The 15,745-nt window shown below is 34.1% G+C and overlaps 2 protein-coding genes across 2 annotated transcripts; both read right to left on the bottom strand.

Annotated features, from left to right (window-relative positions):
* Positions 1–3,182: 3,182 nt before the first annotated feature.
* LOC105667850 (fatty acid synthase-like) lies at positions 3,183–7,872 on the bottom strand. Its single transcript, XM_067358085.1, has 10 exons — positions 7,758–7,872; positions 7,178–7,524; positions 6,646–6,959; positions 5,935–6,517; positions 5,710–5,860; positions 5,449–5,563; positions 4,813–5,061; positions 4,358–4,730; positions 3,924–4,248; positions 3,183–3,859 (listed from the first exon to the last, which is right to left on the bottom strand). The coding sequence occupies exons 1-10, from the start codon at positions 7,870–7,872 to the stop codon at positions 3,183–3,185; spliced, it is 3,249 nt and encodes a 1,082-aa protein (XP_067214186.1).
* A 1,548-nt stretch (positions 7,873–9,420) lies between these two features.
* On the bottom strand, positions 9,421–14,866 carry LOC137000388 (uncharacterized). The gene is made up of 2 exons (XM_067356723.1): positions 11,804–14,866; positions 9,421–11,696 (listed from the first exon to the last, which is right to left on the bottom strand). Exons 1-2 carry the CDS (start codon positions 12,846–12,848, stop codon positions 11,140–11,142), a joined length of 1,602 nt encoding a protein of 533 aa, XP_067212824.1. The 5' UTR covers positions 12,849–14,866; the 3' UTR covers positions 9,421–11,139.
* Between the last annotated feature and the right edge of the window lie 879 nt (positions 14,867–15,745).

Here is a 15,745-nt window from a genome sequence, read left to right on the forward strand (position 1 = left end):
CAATTAAACAATTATTGCAACAACAAAATAAATTTTTAGCGCAATTAAATAATACAAGTAATTTGATTCCACCGCTCTTAGCATCTGATGGTTCAAGCTCTACTTCGTCTATTATTTTGAAAAAACCTTTCAAGAAATTTAAAAAATTACTTGATTACGATGTGGCATTAAAGACTAATGAAGAAGGAAAAAAACAAATGGTAAAAATAGTCCATATTTCTTATTTCTTGTTTTTTTTTTTTTTTAATATCCGAGACATGAAGTTCAAGGTATATGAACTGATAAAATAATGTAAATAATTAGAAAGAAAAACTTTCAAAAACAATTTTATTACTCAAGCTGGATTGACCTAGGACTATTTTATAACATTCATTAATTTCATTGTATGTACTGCGTTGAATATGACAATGCTACTAAAATCTATATTACTAAAAAAAAAAAAAATATATATATATATATATATATATATATATATATATATAATATATATTAATATTATATATATAATATATTGTATATTAATATTACATATATATATAAATATATATTAATCCTTTTTTTCTAACCAACATTAATTGAAATTAAAATATTAAAATAAACACAGGATCAATTCTTTACCAGGGAGGGTCCGCGAATAATTGTATATTTATCTATATACATTTTTCTTCGTAGGAAACCTTTTTCTATTTATTAGGAGGCACTTTTCCCCAGGACCAAATAAAAACTGGGTTACAAAAAGTATTCACTAATAAATTAGGTACAAAATGTTCTTGGATGGGTCGCAAAGGCAATTATAAAGTAAACACACTCGTATAATCATGGACATTTTAAAACGTATATAAATATTTTTAAATATATCAGCTTCATTATATATATATGTATATAACACTGGTATTATATATTAACTTTTTTCGTTTGTAGGATCGACTAGAAAACAATTTTCATCATTGACCGAAAAACAGTTTCAGGACTATGTATCAAATTGGTTTAGATACTCAAAAACTCGCTATGATAGGGAGCTAGTAATTAATTTTTATATTTTATGTGTCTTTTATTGTTTTTGACATAACAAACATATTTCTCAGCACTTTCATTTATTTTGTACAGGCAAAGCAGCAACCACAGCAATAAGACTTGTTTATCTACTATATTATTACACAAATATTTTATTTTTACGTTAAGATTTTCTTTTTATTGTTACCAAAGACAAATTAATATCTTTATTAAGATTATGTAGTTTTTATTTTTACTGAAGAAAAATTAATATTTTTATTTTGAAACGGTTATTTCTTTAAAAAATATGTGATTTAGCATATAAAGATACTTTTATATTTTATATATATTGTTTCTTGTACAATATTGCACATATATATAAATAATAAATAAATAAAAATTATAAACTTGAACTAAAATTTCTTTATTCTAAATCAGCAGAACGGAATTTAATATTTGCAACGTCCATGGAAGATCAACAGAATGTGTATTTATTCAAACGTGTATTTATTAAAAAATATTGATTAGACACAATTATAATTGTATTTAATGGACGTTACAAATATTGACTTTTGTAATGTTTTTAAAATAACATTATTGCGATGTTTTAATTATATAAAATGTAACGTTCCAGATTTGCCACATGAACGTTACGGCAACAATGTTACATTTGAAACGTTTCTCGGACACCGCATCTAGGTTCCTTAAACGTTTCAGGAACGTCGCAAATGTAACATCCCATATGTAACGTAAATGATGTAGGACATTTTGGGTTACCGACATGTTTGGTAGATGTTTCTGAGATATACCGGCAAACATTACACTGCCACAATGTGACATTGTTGTAACATTTCTGAAACGTAATTTTGTTTAGTGGGAAGGCTTTATTGATGTATAATGTATACTATACTTTATCATGATACAATCTTTATTAAAATAAATTTATACAATCATATGTAGGCAGTTATATAATATATTCATTAAAATCACTACAGTCTCGACGATCCGCAGCGATATTGTATTTGTTATGTTTGTCTTGAAAAAGATTGTCACGCGGAGATATAATGTAATCAAACGGCCTGTATCATAATGTAAAACGGTGATCCCTGCCGTCGGGCCATAACAAGTCGAATTCGAAAGAATATCGAGATCTGATAGGCTCTTGTTTCGGAGGTAGAGATGCAATAACGATCATGTATAAAAATGCTGAGAATTAGAGAGCGATAAGCTATTGCTTGAAAGTACACTCTACGAAGAGACGAAGAACACGCAGACGACCGAGCTCAGGATCGGGACTTCTCAGGTCTCATCTCTCTTGCAATAAACATTAATTCACACAAAAGAGAACATTGAGAATCTTTCAATCCTCACACATCCCGTACCGGCACGCCTGTGGTAAACCCTACCACACATATTTAATTAAATTTTATCTCTTTTTTTCTAGACTCACCATCCGTGCCTTCGTTGGTCATGCATTAATGCCCTTAGGAATGTCTCCTAACACTGTTGTTACTGAAGGATTAAAATATGAGATGAATATGGACCGATAGCAAGTGCATATTTAGGTCCAAGAGTATTCGCTTTTTTAGGAGATCCACAGTACATCAAAATAATTTTGAATAGTTCTGTGCATATTAACAAATCCATAGAATATAAGTGAGACAACAATTTAATACATAAAAATGTACACTGCTAATTAAGAGTTTTTGGACAATAAGTATTTTTTTCGTAACTATTTTTTAAAATTTTATTTCCGTAAATCTTTCAATGAGGATATACGTCCTCAATATGTCAATATGTCAATACATTCTTGTCAATATGTCAATACATTTTTGAAAATGTTTATTTTTTATTTTAAATGTGGTTACGTGGGTTAAAGAAAATTACAAAGTATCAAGCTAAAAATTCAATTATATCTTTTGTCCAAAAATTTTTGACTGGCAGTGTATATTATTTTAATCGATGGAATAGCAGGAGGATCTCAAGCCAAAGAAGATTGTAGTTCTTGAAATCTTTTATTGTAACCAATGTATTTCGTAAGTAGCAAACGTTTCGGCTAATCATTCAGCCATCTTCAGTGCTACCTTTACAAATCTAAATATAATAATTATATATGTTAGAAATTTTTTCCGTAATTGAGGTCAAGTTAATAAAATTTTTTTTATTTATATACCTAACAAAATAAATAACTAAAATTGTTTGTGAAACCATTTAATAATAATATTGTCCCCTTCAACAATCAATTCGACATCCAAAAAACTCAAATGTCCATTCTTGGTTCGTTCACACGTGAATTTAATTCTATCATGAAACGAATTAAAAACTTCTATTATTTTATTGATAACACTATTATGAGCCGCCAAAACTATGTCATCCACATATCTATAGAAGAAAAGCGGTTTCGAAACTAAGTTTTCAAGAGCCCTTTCTTCAATATCCGTAAGGTTAATATTAGCAATAAAGGGCGCGCCAAAAGTGTTCAACCGCTTCTCGGCTACAACCATGCTCGCCACTATAAGCTGTTTTTGTAACAAAAAGTCCTCGAGTTTCGCGATGCAGGAAGTTATCTTTTGCTGCAAGGTGCCGCCGATAACCATTTCTTTGTCGTTTTCTTGCATATCAGCCACATCGCCGACCGTACCCCATTGAACCGCTAATCCGTGCAGACCCTCTTGCACTTTTCTCTCGCAAATTCTCTCCATGATGGAATTTGCCATGCCGTAATTGGTCTGTCCAGCATTTCTTCTGCCGCAAGATACCGAAGAGAACACAACAAAGTGACGAAGCTGAGGACATATTTTTCTGGTCAAATAATCCAAGTTTTTCGTGGCCCAAGCTTTCGCTTTGAAGGGCTCTTGGAACGTCTCTACAGTTTGATTCCGGCAAATTTTATGATTCAATACCACAGCCAGGTTGAATATAGCGTCCACCGATGCCAGTTTTTCCGCCAACTTCAGCATCTATTCGCAATCTTCGACGTCCGACACATCGACGTTCGATATGATTAACACTTTTCACTCCGTAAGATTTCCTCAGATCGATCTTCATTTGCTGATATCCGTTTTTTACTCCGGCGCGCGAGATGAACACCAGATTCTGAGCGCCACGAGCAACCAGCCAGTCGGCTAATTCTAAGCCGAAGCCACCCAAGCCGCCTAAGATGATGTACGATTTGTTCGATAGACAGTAATAACGTGGAATTGCAAGAATGGATGCGCTCATAGATTCATTTTCTTCGTGTATTTTTATGATTATCTAAAAGTACGTTAACTCAGTTAACTCAGTTTTTATTTCATGTATTATGTTTTATTCTTAATTGATCTCATGTATTAAGCCACAATTAATTCCAGCTAAATTGACCTACCTTTCCTATATACTTTCCAGTTGCCATGTATCTGAATGCAGCTTCCACTTCATCCTTTTCGAAAATCTTCCTGGCAATCGATTGAATAGCTTTATTCACGAGATTTGCGGTCATTATCTTGTTGAAATGTGCTTTTATTTTCTCCGGAGCTATGGATAAAGTTTCCAACATAACGCTGAAAAATTGAATCCCTTTCGAAAGGAACGATAAATTCAACAAATTATCAGCCATAAAATCGAATTTGCCGATTTCCAGAAAACGCCCGCCTTTCGCGAGGCAACGGATGGACGTGTGGAGTTTCTTTTCGGCGAGCGAGTTCAATACAATGTCCACGCCACGGCCGTTAGTTTGACTAAATATCATTTGCTCAAAACTGTTGTCGCGCAAATTTCCAATGTGATTCTCTAGGATGAACGGGAACGTATCTCTGATAAACTTTCGCTTTTCCAGAGTACCAGTTCACGGTGATGAATATCTCGTAACCTTTGTGATACGCAAGATGAATCGCAACTTGGCCCACGGCACCGGTACCGGAGTGGATAAGTACCGTATCGCTCTTTTTCATATTCGCCTTGACGATTAATGCGTAACAGCACGTGCCGTAAGCGCACGGAACCGTGGCAGCGTCCTCCATGCTCCACTCGTCGGGAATTTTCCAGCAAGAGTATTTGGACATATTTGATGTGCACATATTTGATATGGATCTGTGAATTAAAGAATTAAAAATTTTTTTATATCTAAAGAAAAAAACAGGATTGTCTAGGATAAGGATAACTTGTGAATTTTACAGTAAATATAGTAAATACAGAATACTGTTTATTAAAAATTTATGCACTCCAGTAAAATAATTTTGCGTTTGTGCTTTGGCTTCACAAAATATTGCAAGTTGTATTACAAAGTCTGCAACATTTGTGATGATAATTTTATTAAATAAATGATTATTTAATTATTTTTTATCTTCCTATCACACATGCACATACAATATATACACACACAATATATCAATTTATCCAATGGAAAGACTTGCTTTAAAGTGCGTTAATTTTTTTAAAAACAGTATACTTTTAAATGATTGCGTGACAGTAACGTACCTTCTATCGCAAAGTCCCATCACTCTCTGTTCAGTATTATCCACGCCGACATATTCTATACCCACCTTACAATCTTCGGTTCGTCCACACGATAAGATGGAATCATGGACGTTTTCTGAAAATCGGAAAATTCGATTTTATGGCTGATAATTTGTTGAATTTATCGTTCCTTTCGAAAGGGATTCAATTTTTTAACATTATGTTAGAAACTTTATCCATAGCTCCGGAGAAAATAAAAGCACATTTCAACAAGATAATGACCGCAAATCTCGTGAATTACAAGTTTGCCGGCCGCTATCATTACATCTCTGAAATTGATAGTCGAGTAAGCTATGTGAACGAGATTATTCTCCTTATAATCCGGTGTAATCGGGCCCTCGATCCAGCGAAATAAACTCAAATCACCGCTCACCTAATTGAGAAATACCTTTTGTTATGACAGAACTGTAAGAATAACTTTTTTTTATCGATTTATGAAATTTATACCAATTGATTGGCTAATGCGTGGTACACGAGCTTCGGTGTCAGCGGCGCTAACGGAAGATGTCTGTATGAACCCCATGTTTTACTCGGACGCAAGACATTTATGATAAGATCGATCTGGAGTTGCTCCGCGTAAAATAATTCGTGGAAAGAAAACTCCGGTGCAGTTTCGTCTTGAATAAACACTCCTCTGATCGATTCGCCACTTGATTCTCTCCTCAAGCAATTAACGAGGTCCAACAAGCATTCCGAATCTTTCTCGCTGACTAAAATTATTTTTGCAACGTTTCTTGATTCGTTCTCCGCGTTCAAGGTCGATTTAAGCTGCTCTAACCAAGAGAACTCATAATTGTTTACGTGAATAACTTGAGTTTTCCTCGTCGACTGTTCTCTCTTCTTTAACAGTATATTGTGCTTTTTGTGCGTGCGTTTCTCAAGTACTACTGCTAAATTGTACTTTTCGACAGTCGCAATGTCGTCTTTCGTGAAGGACTGTTCTCGTGTTAATAAGAATCCATTGTTTTGTAACGCCGACCTTAAATTTCTTTTAAGGTCTTGCTCTTGTTCTTCGTGAACAAATTGTATCCTGTGATTAATATCGCATTATCGTCATTCGACAACTTCTTCGATTGCGAGACTGTGATTTTCGAATGAAGAGTAACGCAATTGAAGCGATCGGTTCTGGTCACCAGAGTAACGTTTGGTTGAAGCAACCGTAGATCACCCAAGATATCGATAAACAGTGGTGATGCTATTTCATCTGTTTCTACATTGTCATCATCTTTGATCAATTCGATAATATTTACTTTTATCACTTGATGATATTCCAGAGAGAGATGCGTCGACAGCATCACGGCTTCCTGCAAAGAAACTTCGGCTCTGTCGCGATGAGCTATGAATCTATACTCTTTGAGAACGGACTCCTCCGCTAGTTTTCGACGAAATATGGAAGTAGCCTTGATTCCGCGAATTTCCACACCGCCGGATACTAACCGCGTCGAAGATTTTGTACACACGCACAGGAAGCTCTAGAAAGATATTTATAAATATTGTATTTTTTTATACTCAAACTTTCTTTACGTTAAATAAATTTCTTTATTTGAGAATTAATTACAACATTTAAAGTTAAATTAAAAAATTCATATTAAAAAGCTGTTAGAAAGAAAATAAGTCGACAAACTTACGATAATCGTTAGTTGCTGCGTTCCGTATTTGCTGTAGGTATGTGAAGTTTTGTATCGATCACCAACTTTTGTATTCCCGTGGGAACGTAAAGACTCCTCGTGTCTATTCCGAAGATTTTCATTTGTAGCATATTATCCATAAATGTTACCCAATTGTACATCCAAGCCATGTGCCCTTGTTTTCCCGTAGTCGACGAACTCTTCAAACCCCGAAACATGCCGGCGTATTGATATCCGCGTAATCTGAGTTCCTTATAGATATCTTTTGTGTTCATTACTTCCTCCTCGTTGTCGTTCTCTTGATTTAAAAATTGTCTCGGTAACTTTTCTTCGGCAATATCTGTCGGTTCACGCACAGTGCCAGTGACGACGGCATTATCTCCTTCGATGACTTGAAACTTTCCAGTTGCTGCAATAAATAATTTTGAATGTTTTTGTTTTTATCGCATAAATTGAGTATTGTCATTCTCAATACAGCAAGTAAAGTAACTTATTAAAAAATAAATTTTTTAAATAAGATCTACCTTTGCACCATTATTGTTAGATACACGGGTCCTTGTTTCGGAAAGTGCGTTGCCTGAATGAACTTGACATTCTCAAATACAATCGGCATATCGGTATACGATAGACTTTTCAGCATACTCATTGTTTCCCAAACTAGCATGAGATATCCAGTAGCCGGCAATAACTGTCTTCCGTCAATCACATGACCGCTCATATATTCGTAATCTTCGTCATTCAGCGCAACTTTAACCATTCTTTCTCCGTTAACGAGTCTCGTTTGCAATTTATGATACGTACATGTTACGTACCAGTGGAATGGTCCCATCTGGAAATAAAAAATAAAAATTTTTACCGTGAAAATAATTTTTTATTATATTATATTTAACAAATGAATAATGTGTTCGACATACTTGATTGACGGCGAGATCATCGGCGTGGAATGACTAACAGGAAATTTTTGGTCGGATATAGATTTGCTAATTGCGGTTGCAAACCATTGTTGTACATTTTTCTCAGACCTTGCAAAAGTACATTGATGTTATTCTCGTGATTACGCTGATACCAGCATCACGTTACTACGTGATGCTGGTTGTGTCGAACAGTTCTTTCGTAACACTCTGAAGAATAGCATCCGGCGCAATTTCAAGAGTCACTGCGTTTCTGGGAATTAATTGCGCGGTTTTATCGAAAAATACAGGACTCGATAGATTATTCATAAAATATTCAGTGCTGGACAATTTCGTGCTGCAAAATAAACCTTGCCATATCTGATTAGAAGTCATTGTTTTCGATATTATTTGATTTAGGTAAGCCAGAATCGTTGCTCTTGCGGAGAGAAGATAACGAGTATGCAGAGGAATATCGCAGTAGTTGACTTCCTTAGTAAATACATTACTTGTCTGTAAAATTATATAAAATGTATAATTTGTTTAAGTTACTTACACGTATATTCAACAAAATTATTAAATGACAAATTGAAGTACCTTTAATTGTTTTGTAAACGCCTTTACTGATTTTTTTAGACCGCTTATGGAGCAAGTATTTTGACTGTTGCTGTAGATTACTTCAATGTCCGGTAGGCATATGTTCTTCACATTCTCATAACTGAGACCGATATTCACCATCGCGCAGTTAATTTTTTTCGTTTCCTTCAATCCCAATCCTATGTAATACGAAGATAAAATCACTTGTTCAAGAGTGAAATTACCGGCCGCATATGCGCAGCAGAGTTCACCAATTGAGTGACCGACGACATAATCTGGCACGATACTTACGGATCTTAAGAGATCGATTAATCCCACCTAAAAAAGAATAACATATTTCTTTCTATAATTTTCAAGAAACAATACATCGTTAAAAATATTTTTACGTTTACTCGTTAATATGTCAATGATATACATTCCATGCATTTTTAAAATCGTATCGCATTTTTCTATGGTTTTCAAAAATACTAGGAATTGCAGTAGCGCTTGACCTGTTAACATCTAAATTCGAGTTTAATTGCATGCAATCACTTTTCTAACATATGCAAAAAAAAATGCGTACCCATGCTAACCTATTGCGAACCAATTCCGGAGAACACAAAACAAATCGGTCTTCTCTCACCTGAATAATATTGTATTTCTTTTGCCGCTTTGATCGGCGTTTTAGATTCGACAATCACGTATCCTCTGTAAGGATGATTTTTTATCTCGTCAGCGTAAAGATCATGCAATAGTCGTACATATTCGACGTCTATCGGCCGGTTCTCGATCTAACATACAAATTTTCGCGGTGTAAGTGTGCTTTTATAGACTGTGTAACCGCAAAATTTTTATATACCTCGTTTAGAAATGATTCAACTGCTTGTTCGGTACGTCCAGACAGGACAACGAGTCTGGGCAGATTATCATTCGGCGCTCCTTTATTGATCTTCTTCATTGTGTTACTTCGCGTCAAGATGTGGCAGTTGGCTGCACCAAAACCGAACGAATTGATACCCATAAATCCAAAAGTCCACGGTGTTGTGTTGGTCACCACGCGTATACTTCCATCTTCAAAAGCCTTAACACCTTTCTGTACTTGTGTAAAGTTTATATTTGGCGGGATTAAGCCAGTTTCCATTGCAATTATCACCTTACGAAAAGTTAATTATATGCTAACTTGTAGCTTCTTATTTTTTTATTAAATTATTTATTAATTCATAAATGTTTTTATTTTTTCATTATGATACTATTAATGATTTAGCAGCGAAAGAAATGTTATACAAATTTTTGTTTGTAAAGTATAAAAATTTCACAAATTTACGATCATAAATGTTGACGGCTATTATTATAATGCATATAATAATTATTATTACCTTAACAATTTGACACATGCTACTAGCTTGTTTCTATGGAATATTTTTAATATAATTTTAACATTATAAGAGTTGTTTGATTTAATCTTTACATCCTTATAAGGACCAAGATATTTGGCACAAAGCTTTTTGCCAGGTCCCATCTGTACTGTCTTAATCACAACTAAATCATTAATTTTGTACTTAGTCGCTTTGCGCCTTCAAAATTGTAGGTGTTACGATTTTAATTTCTACTTTTAGAATCTGATTCTTAGCTTCAAGTCTCAGTTGGTTACGATCCTGCTCGAAATACGACTGGAATTCTCTTTTGAGGGCATCTTTCAATTTTTCCCAGGACTGCGTGACACTCAGCCCACGCACAAATACTTTGGCAACACCCTTGAGAGACTTGCGGACGAACACTAACTGTTGCATATTATTCCACTCAAACAAAGCTGCCAACTTCTCGAAATCTAAAATCCACTTTTCGATAGGATAGTGGTCGCTCCTATCGAATACGCGAATAGAGTCCTCTGCATCTTTAAAGTTAAAGGTGATTCTTGGGCAATTTCGCCTTCTATGTCTCGGTATGTTTTGGTCGCTGTCCTCGGAATCATTGCCGCTAACAAGGGAACGTTCACAAGTGTCCCCCCCCGATTTGATTCTCCTTAAAATATGTTGTAAAACATACAATTTGAGGAGACACGTATTTTTTTATAGCTGCCCTATCTGAAATTTAAGGGGTGAAACACCCCTTTGAAAAAAACGGTTTTTTTCTTTGTGTATAACTATCGCCAAAACCGTAGGAGATATAAAAAAATGTTTCAAATAGAAGTTGTAGGGCTTGTAATGGGCTATATAACTGTGTAGTTGGATTTTCAAAAAATGTTATTTTTTTTAATTTACCCTCACCCCTTGTTATTATTTTTTCGAATTTCAAAATTTTTGTAATGACAAAAGTTGTAGCATTTTTTACGCTGAATTCAACCATATATGATTTTACTATGTTCCGAAATCGCATCTTTCAAAAATGAGTCATCAAGTATCACATTATATGTGTCGCGCTGCATGACGCATCGTTTATATCGCACTTGTGTTGTGCAATAGTCGCAAAATAAATATAAAAATAAAATACAATATGTTATCACATATTTGAGGAAGAAAAGTTTACTAAAATTGTTATTAAAGCTATATATATTAAATTTAGTCACACCCGTTATAGATGTTACAATAATGATACTCTATAAAAAAATGTTTTAAACATAATGATTTTCCGCACCAAGAACATTGTATTACAGCTATATCATTGCAATCTTCAATGTCACATGTGCTTGATGTTTGTTCAAAACTAAATTCTACTGGATTTTTAAATGTTTCTGGTCTTTCATTCGTATATCCACTTTTAAACCATGAATATTTAAATAAATTTTGATATCGAGGAGATGATAACTGATTGTGTATTAAAGATTGCAATTTTATAATATTATTTCGCTGATGTAAATTTATATCATAATTTAATAATAGAACAGTATCCGAAAATCTTCTTGCAAAGTTTTTCCAGATTCTAAACCCGTAAACATCCAACGGCTGTATTTTTCCTGTAGTTCCTTTCGGTATTACCATAGTAGTAACTTGTTTTTCCATTGGTGTTAAATCAGTAACAATTGCTGGACATTGCCCGCTCCATGAATCCATAAGAAGAACACTATCGCGGCCTACATTTGGAAAATAAGCTTCTTCCAACCATTTTTTAAAATGATCTATAAAATAGAAAGAAAAGTGTGAATAATAATTATAATTATAATAATATTTTTATATAAGATTAAAATATATTATAAGATATAAAAAGCTAAAATTTATCTCATACCTGATGTCATTTTACCGGATTTCGAAGCAGTTACAATAACATTTGATGCTCTGAATAAATTTTCTTGTACTCTAGGCCCAAAAGTACCACTATGTTCTTGTAATACGATAAACAAAGGTGACAGTAATTTTCCATCACAAGAAATTGTTGGTTGAATAGTGTACGAATGTGTAGTTGATGATACTGACTGCACCACACGGTCTATTGTCTTCATTCCTTGATCAGATAGTAATCTTCCAGAGTGGATTTCTAATTGAAATCCACTTTGATCTGTATTATATACATTTTCCAATCCAAATCGTTCAATGAGAGGTTTTACTACGGTTACAAAATTTTCGGCTTCTCTTTGTATATTATGAGAATCTTCTAACGTTTTTCTTGTAATGAATTTTGTTATTTTTCTGGACACAATTCGATGAGACTTTTTAAATCGTAATAGCCAACTAGGAGATGCTTGAAATACAGGATCTAAATCTCCTATTTCTCTTTGAGCTTCCAAGGCCCATCTTTTTATATCAACATCATGAATTATTAGTCCTGTCTGCACAGCTACATTAAATTTATCATGAGTAGCTTTGGAAATATGAGATAATCTTTCAAGACGATTTCCACCGTGCTCTAACTGTTCTTCCCATCGCCTCAATTGACGTACAGATGAAATTCTTCTAAATGTGTGTTGTACTGACTTGAAAGGACGATTTTCTTTGTCCGACTGCCGCCAATATTCAACAGCTCGCCTTTTGTAAGAAACAAAATTGTCGTCATCATGGCATTGCCAATTGTGAGAATTTGAATTATTTTCATTCCATGCTTCCTCATTTTCTTCAATAATTTCAAAAGTATGCAATTTATCAGGTTCTTCATAATCAAGCGATGTTTCTTCTGTCACTTCTAATCCGTTAAATTGATGAATATTCTCCAATATTAACTTCTGAATATTTTCTTTTAATTCTATTTCGGCTTTATTTACTGGCGTTTCCATAAGATACATAGTAGTTATTGATGTTAGTAAAAGTCTAGCAACGTTGAGTGGATTGATAATCATTTTAATTGATAATTCTTTTCCCGAAAATTAAATTTAAGAAAAGAAAAACAGTTGCAGATACGATTTCACCAAGTTCGTTTCACAGACTATGAATGTAGGCCTCTTGTACGCATTTATAGCTTCCATTCACACTTGTTTATTATTAACTTATGATTACATAATCTAATCTTTCGTGTAAAATCACGTCTCTCAAACGTGATGTTTTCAAATTAATAATATATTTATACTTGTTTTTCTTAATTTATGATTAAATAATATTCACATTTTATATACACATGTATAGCTAACTTGCATATAACAACGCGCTGCGCACGAAATGCAGTGATTATCTATAAGAATGTAATGTGGAAGGGATGTTTTAGCAACAATTTTAGTAAATTTTTCTTCCTCAAATATGTGATAACATATTGTATGTCATTTTTATATTCATTTTGCGACTATTGCACAACACAAGTGCGATATAAACGATGCGTCATGCAGCGCGACACATATAATGTGATACTTGATGACTCATTTTTGAAAGATGCAATTTCGGAACATAATAAAATCATATATGGTTGAATTCAGCGTAAAAAATGCTACAACTTTTGTCATTACAAAAATTTTGAAATTCGAAAAAATAATAACAAGGAGTGGGGGTAAATTAAAAAAAATAACATTTTTTGAAAATCCGACTACACAGTTATATAGCCCATTACAAGCCCTACAACTTCTATTTGAAACATTTTTTTATATCTCCTACGGTTTTGGCGATAGTTATACTCAAAGAAAAAAACCGTTTTTTTTCAAAGGGATGTTTCACCCCTTAAATTTGAGATAGGGCAGCTATAAAAAAATACGTGTCTCCTCAAATTGTATGTTTTACAACATATTTCAAGGAAAATCAAATCGGGGGGGGACACTTGTGAACGTTCCCTTGTAAGTGAAGAAATATCGTCATTTGTTCATCGACTGCCTACATCACCAAATCGCTCGACTCTTTCTTGTTTTCGTTGTTGCGGCTCTTCTGGCACTTCTGATTCGTCAAATTCATCCTCGGCTTCAGCATCATCGTCGTCTTCGCGTAACGCTAGCGATTGGATGTTCATTAGCGCCCGTATAATTTTCTGTCGCAACTCCTTCTTGATGCCGGTGTAGTCTAAGCCCAGAATATTGCACATGTCACCTATCGAAAAAGCAGCGGAATACTTAAGTTTTGTTGGGATTCTATCCGATGCGTCGTCAAAGTCAAAGCCGTGGAAATTACGCAACTGTTTACGACTGGTGCGATCACCATCCTTTTCGAACACGAGCCAATAAAGCGTGTATATAGCTAGGCGTGACGATGTTCGTATTTTATCAGCCACCGGCTTGATTTGTCCAAGCGTTTCCATTACTTCTTGATTATAGTTTATATCGTATGTAAGCGATCGTCGTCCTGTCTTGTTATCACTAAACAATGACTGGTGTTTGCAGTCGCGCACACGTCTTTTCGCAAAAATGGCAGTTGTAGGTCTTTCGGAATCTTGACGTCACTCTTGTGACGTAGATCAACTGGCGTTTTCGTCGTTTTTGGCGTACCTCGTCGTTCCTGGCGTATCTCGTTATCTTAGACACAACCAGCTTCTTTTCGTTTTTTGATCCATAGCGTCGTTAATCGTCGTATTCGTCGTAAGTCGTCGTAACCGTCGTAAGTCGTCGTAACCGTCTTCAGGCTCTTGTGGCTTTCTGCAGGAGGTCTGGCTACATCGCGGACGAGCCCCCAATTTATGTAGGAATTAATAACAAGCAGACACAATATATATTTTAATGTATATATTGTATATTGTGTGGTTACAATAGATTCACTCGTTTATGCGCGTTCTTACGCGTGTCGACTGTGTCTATCACAGCGTAGGACTATCAACTCACTGACTACTGACTACTCACTACTACTAACTATGACTACTATTAATTCATTCGCCACCTCGCAGGGTCCCGGAGGTATTGGAGTGGGAAGACAAGGACGGTTCCCAACGCGATTCAAGGCCCGCAATACAAAAAATAAATAAATAAATAAAATATCGCAATGACTAACCGAGATTAGTTCTCCTACAATACGTTTCTATAGAATATTTTTAATATAATTTTTTATTCATAGAACGAAGAAGATTTTACCATGATTCCATCGTCGTTCCTCATCTGATCCAAGATCCACTTTGTTAAATAGATTCTCTTGAAACTGCTTAATATTGTCCGATTTAAGAAATCTACCAGCGATGCCAGAAATAACGATGTCATCTTCAGATTCCACATCAATGACCGTGGCTTTTTTATTAGAGTTCATGTCAACCCCAACGACAGTAAATTTTACTGGTTAACAAAGTCCCAATATCAGAAAATTTGCAGATATTTTAAATAATCTTTATTTTACGTTTTTACATTTACACACTCTTTTTTCTTAATTTTTAATGATAATATTTAAGTGAGATTCTGAAACCCAACTTACGCGATTGCCTGTGCGACTGGCGGGACACTAGTTACTTAATAGCTCATTTTTAAACTTTACCTGTTTTTATATAAAACACATATGTTAATTATTTTTTCACTACTTGTTAAAGAACATTATAAATTTATTATTTAAAAAACAATTGATTGGTCTGAATAATAATTAATGGTTCGTAATCGTGAAACATCAATGCCACGTATTTTAAATACAATTACTTGCAATTATTTGCTTCTAAAAGTAAAGACTCTTATTTATTTTACTATCTGTTGCATTGAGAGACGCGAAAATATTATATGAAAATAAGAATTTTGGGACCAGTTGTGTATATTTAGTAGAAAATTATTATAATTTTTAGTTATATGAACTAGTCACATAATAAATTACATAATTCTAAATAAAGAGCTACACTGGTTGTATGATAAGTAAATTT

The sequence above is a fragment of the Linepithema humile genome, chromosome 6 (assembly GCF_040581485.1).
Source record: "Linepithema humile isolate Giens D197 chromosome 6, Lhum_UNIL_v1.0, whole genome shotgun sequence".
In the NCBI taxonomy this organism is placed as follows: Eukaryota; Metazoa; Arthropoda; class Insecta; order Hymenoptera; family Formicidae; genus Linepithema; species Linepithema humile.